Source organism: Corapipo altera, unplaced genomic scaffold, assembly GCF_003945725.1.
Source record: "Corapipo altera isolate COAL_440 unplaced genomic scaffold, ASM394572v1 104, whole genome shotgun sequence".
NCBI classification, from domain to species: domain Eukaryota; kingdom Metazoa; phylum Chordata; class Aves; order Passeriformes; family Pipridae; genus Corapipo; species Corapipo altera.
This window is the reverse complement of record NW_020884920.1, coordinates 119,423-128,512: the sequence shown is the minus strand read 5'-3', so window position 1 is coordinate 128,512 and position 9,090 is coordinate 119,423. Positions and strand designations below refer to the sequence as shown.

At 44.6% G+C, this 9,090-nt stretch overlaps 1 protein-coding gene and 1 non-coding gene across 9 annotated transcripts in view; both read right to left on the bottom strand.

Moving 5' to 3' along the window:
• Window positions 1-9,090, bottom strand: part of EEF2K (eukaryotic elongation factor 2 kinase) — a 35,992-nt gene that overhangs the window by 3,785 nt on the left and 23,117 nt on the right. For 7 of the 8 annotated variants that reach the window (XM_027656718.1, XM_027656716.1, XM_027656722.1 and 4 more), the window contains 4 exons: window positions 8,036-8,224; window positions 7,512-7,636; window positions 6,630-6,808; window positions 2,968-5,979 (listed from right to left, as the gene is read on the bottom strand). In XM_027656718.1, the coding sequence (XP_027512519.1) occupies window positions 5,870-5,979; window positions 6,630-6,808; window positions 7,512-7,636; window positions 8,036-8,224 (603 nt within the window). In that variant the 3' untranslated portion in view covers window positions 2,968-5,869. Of the gene's footprint in view, window positions 1-2,967; window positions 5,980-6,629; window positions 6,809-7,511; window positions 7,637-8,035; window positions 8,225-9,090 lie in introns of those variants that run through there. The other variant, XR_003529896.1, reaches the window with a different exon arrangement.
• TRNAL-AAG lies at window positions 98-179 on the bottom strand. Its single transcript has one exon. It is a non-coding gene; the product is annotated as a tRNA-Leu (tRNA).

Genomic DNA, 9,090 nt, shown 5'->3' with positions numbered 1-9,090 from the left:
CGTGGGGACGCGGCACCGCCCCCTACCCACAGTGCCCCGCGGGCGCCGCCGCCGCCAGGGGGCGCTGTGCCGGCCCGCGGCACAAAAGAAAAGGTAATGGCAGCGGTGGGATTCGAACCCACGCCCCCGAAGAGACTGGAGCCTTAATCCAGCGCCTTAGACCGCTCGGCCACGCTACCGCCGGTACACCGCCATCAGCGTCGGCTCTTTTACTTCAGGTCTGCCTTTTCCCTTCCCCTTCCAGCAGCACCCGCGTCCTACCCTCTGCATCCCCCCGTCTCAGCAACCGCTCTCCCCACACCCCCCCTTTCCACCTGAGAAATAAACCGCTGCGGGGTTCTGTTCGACCCCTGCCTCCAAGCCGGTGCACGTGCAGCGGTGCTGTGCAAACCAGGGACGAGCAGCGCCCGGGGACGCGCCCTGGGGCCAGTGCCCGAGCCGTGCCCGCGCCCTCCGCGCCGCCCCCGCTGCCACGTGGATGCCACGGCGCAGCACAGTCGCCTCCGCGGTACGCGGGGCATCGCCCCGGCACACACCCACCCCGAAAGCCTAAAAACAATTCTAAAGTTTTAATTTTCTGTTGCAAAGCTACGACCCACTGCATGTGCAAAGCCAAAGGTCGGCAGGCTTTATGGCTGGGGGTTGCGGTTTTTTGCTCGCAGCACAGGGAGGCTGCAGCAGCAGCAGGAGCCAGGACACATCTGTGCAAAGGGGTAGTAGCATCAGCAGCCCCTATGAACGTGCCTCTGAGAGTCTCTGGCCATATTCTGCTTGAAAGACTGGTAAGGAATTAGTGTTATGTTCACCACTTAATTGGAACTGAAGGGTTGTATTTGGAGAAGAATTCCAGCTTCTCTAGGGTAAGGCCACAAAGTTTTTATGCAGCTTGATTTATTTGTGTAGTTGTGGTAGTTCATTTAAACGGGATGGAGAAAATAAACCTTCTGGAGTTCTGCTGACAGCCTCATTCAACCCTTTCCCCTGGCACCTCCCACAGCCTGTCCCTGCAGCACCCGAAACTCTCTTGCCAGGGAGCTGCTGAACATGGAATCACAGAATGGTTGGGGGGGTTGGAAATGCCCTTTAAAGGCTTGCTAGTCCAACTCCCTGCAATGAGCAGGGACGTGTTCAACTAGATCAGGTTGCTCAAACCCCATCCAACCTGGCCTTGAACGTTTGCAGGGATTACATCCACCACCCCTCTGGGCAACCTGTGCCAGTGTCTCACCACCCTCACCGTGAGAGGCTGCAGCTTTGCAAAGTCTTGGTAAAAATTTCATTGACTGCCTACACGTACTGAGGAATAACAGCGCACACGTGTAAGCATGAATGGGCTCCTCCTCCTCCGGCGCTGCTGCACTTTCACACCCCCAGCTGAGTGCGGGCTTTTTTTGGGAACAGAGGGAGCTGACGCTCCTCCCACGGCCCTGGCTTGCAGAGACGCAGGAGAGGTTCAGGGAGGAGGGAAGACAAGCAGACCTGAACTGGCTTCACACAGCAAATCAGCTGTAATCTGCTTAGGCAGAAAATTGTACGGAGTCTGATTTAGCAGTCTCCAGGCATGTGTGTGTGTCCTGTGTGTGTGTGTGAGGCTGCATGGAACACTCATCACAAACTGTTCCTTATTGCATGGGCTACTCGGCTCCACAGGTGGTGTTGCCCAGGCAGTGATGGACCAACACCCTCCCTGAGAAGTGCTGTTCTGCCCTGTCACAGCTGAGCACAGCCTCTGTCCCTGGAATATTTGAATGTTTGGGTGCCTGGCCACAGAGACCTTTTCCCTAAGCACTGAAGGAAGCCTGTGTACCCAATATTATTCACATCAGCCATGTGTGACACTTACAGGGGACAACAGCACAGGCTGGGGCTGGCAGTTGGGTCACCAGTTTTTTCATTTTACATTATGAAAGAGTGAACTTCCAGGAGAACTCAAACTACACTGCAAGCTACCATTGTACTGTTTTCCTGGCACAAGAGTTGGCCAGAGAACAGCAAGGACCCAACAGCTGTATCAAACACGTTCAGACTAAGGACCAGGCCCTGGTTACAAACCCAGGACCTTACCCAGGAAGGGGTCAGGTCCAGGGAGGCACATGAGAGATGTCCCTGAACATAAACCTGAGAACAGCCTGACTCACCACTGGCAGTGCTGGCCCTGAATTCAGCCTGAAGTTCAAATGAAATTCTGCCTTTCCAAATTCAGATGAGAAGTCCTGCTTTGGCCCATCTAAACTACACCTGTGTCTGTCAGCACTCATTCTGCTCTGAGTGAAATTCTACCTGTGGGGAAGAGAACGAGATCCAAATCAGTCCCCCAGACCAGTAATTAAGGAACAGGCAATATTCTTATTTACACTGTATGAGCTCTAAGTGTTGGCTGTCTCCATGGTTTTTGAAGAAGCTATTCCCACTTCCTTTGTTACACTTGCCAAACACTCCAGCTCTCTGTGAGAGCAGCTATAGCTAAAGGTTACAAAGGCTACAAAGCTATAGCAGTGCCAAATTTCACCATTTTTCTTAGTGATTCTACAGTGCAGAGGCCCAGCTGGGGCTTTTCTTGTTAGGAGATTCTGCTATTTCACAGTGCCTGTGCTAGAGAATAATTTCATACTGTTTAACCTACTCAGGTACAATAAGTTCTACCTGTCTATTTTTATTGCTTTATTTAGCAATAAAAAAGGCAATATAAAGAGCTCCATTTTTAACAGTTTGAAATCGAATGCAAATCAAAGAGCACATCAACCCTTTAGTTTTCTTGAGAAAACCAGATTTTGTTGGAAACATCTAATTTATTTCCTCACGGTTTGTTACTGGGACAGTCGAAAGTGAGCAAAATCAGGGATGGAATAATACAAACAACACAGAGAATTTCTGGAAGCTTGCAATAATAGGATTGAATTTTGGCAAATTATAAAAGAAAAAACCAAAAGCAAACCCCCACATGCAAAAAAATAAAACTCTACTGAGAAAAGTGACAAAAAGAACAATTTTATTGACCAGCCAGAATGAAACCAGACAAAGTGAACAAGAGCACTAAGTGATGCAGGCAGGCAGTACTTGCATGTCTGACACACAAACAAAGGCTTCCATCTCACTGTCCTTACCCAAGCAATATTCCCACTGACATCTGGAAACACTGAACCCAGGTAAGTTCTGGGAGGCTGAGCCTCAGATTTATTTTCACATTTTGTACAAATACAGATTTTTATTCATTGTGAATAGATTAAAAATACAGCATGTAGCAATATCACTGCAAAAGTCTGTCAAATATATAGTTTTTCCCTTCAAAAATGTCACAGAATACAGTTATTTCTGTAAACATAAAAAATTTTCATATTATTGACACTCCCATTTATTGTATGGCTAAATCATATGATACCATCTTAGGACAGAAGGTAGTCTTCATCACTAAAAAGTAGTATTTGCAAACAAAGATTTAATCATAGTAATTTTTGCAATGAGTTGTGTGAACGTTTACACACCAGATCTACACAGAGCTGTCAGCAACTTTAGCAACTACTGAATTTAGCAAATTAAACTACACCAAAATGTGTCAATAATTACACTCTACATCCCTTACACACACATTTTAGAGGGGCACTTTTAGTCTCCTCTCCTCCCTACATGATTGGTGGTGTTGTCACACATGTTTCCTTCTCAAGGAAAATCTCAAAGACTTGGCATCAACACCTTATGAGGAAAACAAATCCTTCTGTCTGAATTCATTATAGTGCCTACACTGTATTGGTTCTGCACAAAACACAGACTATTCAGCTGTCTTTCGAGGTCACAGCTGGAATTTTTAAATGCTATGAACTGAAACAGCAAAAAAGGCCATGTCCCAAAGAGGCTTTCAGTATCTGAAGCAGAACTTTGGATAGGCACTTAAAACATTCATCTGATTTGCAATCCTACAAACTCTGATTCCTTTTCACCATCTTAGGTCCAAAGATCTGGTTGCTTTAGTACCTTGGTTAATACCACCAAAGACCAACTGAGATCTAGAAATTAGATACTCCTCCATCAGTGGGTGAAGAGCTTCGCCTTCACTCTCAAAACAAAAACAAACTAAAAAGGCCGTGGGCACTACTGTCCCACAAGCCCTGCCATGTACAGCAAGATGTTGCCATGTTTTGCAAGACTACTCATGGCTACAATTGCCTGGTGGTTACAGCACCCACCCAGAAGCACAACATCCAAAGATAACTCCCTTCTCTCCTTGAAAGGGTCCAAATCTTGTTATCTCACACCCTTAGCCAGCAGGAGATCTTTCAGACAGTGGCAGTTGTTATTAACATCATCCTTGGATACTGTCTGAGCAGTAATTCAAGATCCACTTGCCAGAAAGAGAAGACGGGGAGCACAACCTGAGCCCAGCGGGTGGCACTGCACAGGAAAGGGAGACCTGACTTCTGCTCCTTGAGCAGTTTCTGCATTTTACAAGAAATTAATATTACTGGGCTATGCATGCAAGAAATCCTGTTCAGCTGTACCATCTCATAGCCTGCTTAGCTTTAAGCATGTTTTTAACAGCTTGGCTGTTAAAGCTGAATTGGTTATTCAGCCCTTGACAGGGGCTGCCCCTTATGGACATCAATTTACACCCTCAGGAGACTGTAAGGCCAAGAAAGCAGAAGCTTCCACCTTAAATCTCCTGCAAAATTACTGTTAACCACAGACAAGGAATAGGAACAGCTTCTGTACTATCCACAGAGATGGAATAAAATACCAGGTTTGGAAGAAACTTCTCTCTATGCAATGATAATTCAACCACCACCACGTAGTTGTCCTCCCATTACTGGTCAGGACCAAACAGACACAGATACAAGTGTTTGGGGATAATACTGTTCTCCCCTTTTAACCAGCAATTTTCCTCTAACTGACATTTGAAACCATTTTCAGATAAAATACCATTTTAAAATATATTTAAACCATATAAATTGTTTTCTGTACATATAAAAGGCAAATTAACATCTTCTAACCTTTTCAAACATCCCTCTGGAAATGGTGGAAAGCATATTCTCCTTTTAAGTGAGATGATCTAGCTTCACTGAGAATTGAGATGCCACTGTAAAAATAACTTCAAATTACCCATATATTACAGATCTTGCTACTGTACATCATTGGACAAATGTAAGATCAATAGAATTTTATACAACTAAGCTATTATATGGTGCAAAATGTGAAAATGAGAGAGGTAGCTGGATGCCTTGCCTCATCAGGAATGATTTTCTAATGGTGTGATATGCAATGTTGGTGATGAATAAAACATTCCATCTTGAACATCCTCACTGCCAATCTGAAGCATCTTTCCCACCTCTCCCTAAACTGTAAGGATTCTATCTGGAATTCATCTGAGAATAACAGAAGTGTCCAACAATGCCAGCATAATAGAATGGGACTACTTATTAATATCAGCAGTTGCATCCATAAACTGAAAATTTACACTCGTGCAAATCTGGTGAGTTACACCAAAAACAATGAAGAAATGCTGAGAATTTAGGAAAATGTTTTTCTGTGTGTGGGGAGGAGAAGAAAAATGTAAACACATTGATCATTTGCTGCAAAAAAACCAGGACATGTGAAACCTAAACAATAAGGCTTCATTTTTCTGATCAAAAACACTAAGCCCTCTGACAGTTAAAAAAGTACAAAAGGTCAAGTATGTCTGTATTACAGCTGTAAAACACTAACAGAAGTATGCTATGGCACCCTACATATTTACATTTGAATTTCTCCCCTCAAAAAACCTTAGAAAACTGAAATACAAAAAAAGGAACTGGTAACATCACATAAAAATATAGCTTTGTAGCTGCAAATGCAGCAAGTTTATAAAAAATTTATATACAGGAACTGCTTAATTTCAGCATCATTCTTCCATCATCGCCCAAGCCTCTTCTGCTTTTTGGTAGTACTGATTTGCCAGTCTGCCTTTCATGGCTTCCATTGCAGCTTCTGCTGCTTCTGTGTAAAGCTCACCTAGAGGAGGAAACAGGATCAGTTATGTTGACAGAGTAAAGGAAAAACATCGCTTTAGCCTGAAGCAAATAAAGGACAAAAGGAGAAATTGAGATCAAACTGCAGGGCAGGATGTGTGAGTGTCAGAGTTACATCAGCTGGGAATCTGGGTTAAAGTTGTATGACTGGCTGCTGATGGCTCTTCAATGTATTGTGAAGGACTGGAAATATGACTGGCCTGTAGGACAACCCAAGAGGACTCTAAAGACACAGACATCAAGCATGGAGATTACACAGCAAGTAAGGGAATATCATGCAGGGGCTGGGAGTCATGGGTGTAACTCAAAATACAAGCAGCAACCTGCATCTGAGAGGAGTGACCCAAAAGAGCAACTTGGAAGGCAGTGAAGGTTGCCTGGTAGTGACTCAGAGTGCCACATAATTGGACCTGGCACCACCCACTACCCCTGTCATTGCCAAGATCTGCTCTTTTGCTGTTTCCAGCCTTGTTACACCCAGCATCACTGCAGCTTCACCCACAAATCCAAAGGTGCTGACCCCCTGGATGTTTTGTAACAGATAAAGCAGGAAGTCTATTTTTGGGGTACGTGCTGGGGTAAAAGGGAAGGAAAAGCAGGATTACTGATTACAGAAACAAAACAAGGCCTCACCTGATCTCTGTGGATCCTTATCCAGGTGGAACCCTCCCGTCATTAACATCTCTGCTTCCCTGGCCAGGAGCAGATAGCGGGGCTCATCCTGAGTGCCATCATACTCCCCTCCCTCATCATAGTCAGTCATGTTCAGTGCAGCGTTGTACCAGTGCAGGGCCTCCTTCCAGTCCTGGGCTCTGAAGTTAAACACAATTTTTGAAGATGGTTCCCTTAGGCAACAAATGTACTTTGCACTGGAGATTCAGAATCCAATTTTGCACTGACTTCTCAGAGCTTTGATGCTCCCAAGAAAGCAAATGTTCTCATGGAGGCTCACTAACTGCACTGCAGCATCAGGTCACTACAGCAAAATGAGGCTGGGCTCACTTTATGCAGGAATTAGAGAGGAGAAAGTATCAGACTGAAGTGTTTTGCTGAACTCTGGAATCTGAGCTTCATTACCAGTTGTGTGGTTTTGGTGTGGCATTTATATTTGTGAAGATAACTGATTTAGAAAAAAATCTGAATTTGCAGAGAGTTTTGTTTCATAAATACTTCAAAATCAGTGATTTTCATATTGAGAATGCTCAGTGTACTTCAATTAAAAGCATAATGTTGTTTGGGAAAGGTGAAATTTAAAGTTTCACTGTTGTGCAAAACAGAAGACTCACGTAAATAACAAGGACATGCTAAAATACAGAACTAGAAAAACCACTATCATCACCTGTTATATTTGGTACTTAAGGAAGTTAATATTTGTCCACTTTTAAAAACTCAACTAAAATGCTAAAAAAGAAATAACTCAAAAGGCTACCATATAGCCTTTTGGAAGGTCAAATTAAGAGAGACTTACTGAGGTAATAGCATTTTTAAAATCATCCTTAATTAAAAGTAACATACCTGTCTGCAGCAAGATTTACACCTGTATCATATGCTCGAGCTATCAGAATCATGGAAGGCCGGTCTCCAGCTTCTGCTGCTCTCAGCAAGTAATTAAATCCTTTATTTCTGTTCTCCTTTGTGTCCTGGTAAAACAAACAAAACCTTTCAAATGCATGTTTCTAAGCAAAACCATCCCTTCCTCCCTCCAACACTAAATGCAGTTTCTCCATGTCAGTAGTGGCTGCAAGTGTTTTGTGTGTCTGAGAAACAGAAACAGGCACAGCCACAAGAAACAAAGCAGCTGAACAGTGAAGATGACTTCAGAAACTTCCCAAAGGCATGCAGTAATTTCCTGGCAAAACCAGAAAGAGGCAGCATTTTTTGCTGTTTTGTCCAAGCCCTTAATTACAAAGTCATCTCTTTTCTCTGAGGGGCTACAGAACACCTAAACTATGGTTACTGTTTTCTCTCTACTTCCTGCTCTTCTTACTTTTACAATGCCCCATTAATCTGCATTTTGGCATTTTCTTTGATGTGTTTACCTCCACAGTGACCTCAGAAAGAATGTGATGTGGCAGCTGAAAGCACATGAGTCCTAACCCAACGATGGCTTCCAGCTCCCCACAGTCTGCAGCATGTTCCAGGTGAAACAGGGCCGACTCCTGATCCCACTCCTTGTCCTTCCCGCAGAAACGCCCGGCTTCGTGGTAGCGAACCATGGCCAAGTGAACCTGGAGCACCATTGCACAGGGAAGAGGCACAGGTATTTCATATGAATCTGATCCTTCCAAAGCCTTGTGCCCATCCTTTACCAGGTCTTAAGGGCATGCCCTGGCACATCTGCTGGGACCTTGGAGAGCTCTAGGAGGGAATCACAGTTAAAGGCACCCAGCCTGCAACTGCCTGGCACTGCAGCCAGCAAGGCAAACAGCAGTGACCGTGGGGCACACACTTCAGTGCTCAGCAAGGGCCCTCCCAGGGGAGGAATTAACCTGAGGCACAGAAAATGAAGGCTATCAGGGGTAAAATCCTCACACCACTGAAGCCTTCATTATTAGTGGGGGGCAGGATTTCATTCCAAACATGCCATGGGATTTTGAGGGGCTTTTTGACTTCCCTCCCCAAGGGAAAAATTGGCTTCTTCACAAACCAAGAGTTTTGAGAATACCTAAGGCTCTCAGGATGTTCAGGAAGATCTACACCGTGTTTTAAGTGTGGGCTTAAGCCCTTACATAAACCGAAACTTAATTCACATTTGCATTATCTTGAATAGTCTGGAGTAAAAAGAGTTGGTCCATGCTACCACTTTTCAGGAGCCCAGCCTTGCCTATGTGCAAGGTATGTGGGTCAGGCACACCATAACTATCCCACTGTAACTTCCCTGTATGATGCCTCTGAAAGGCAGACTAACCAACAGCAGGGTCCTTCCCAAAGGAGCCCAGATGCTTCAAGTCCAAAAGCAGATGAAACTCGTGGGTTCCTGAGCTAAGATGTCCTTCATACAGTATGGTTGGGGACACAAAGCTATGCATGTGTTTATTTTCACCTGCACAAATAAACTCATGCAGGGCAACACCTCTATGTAAGTAATAAATGT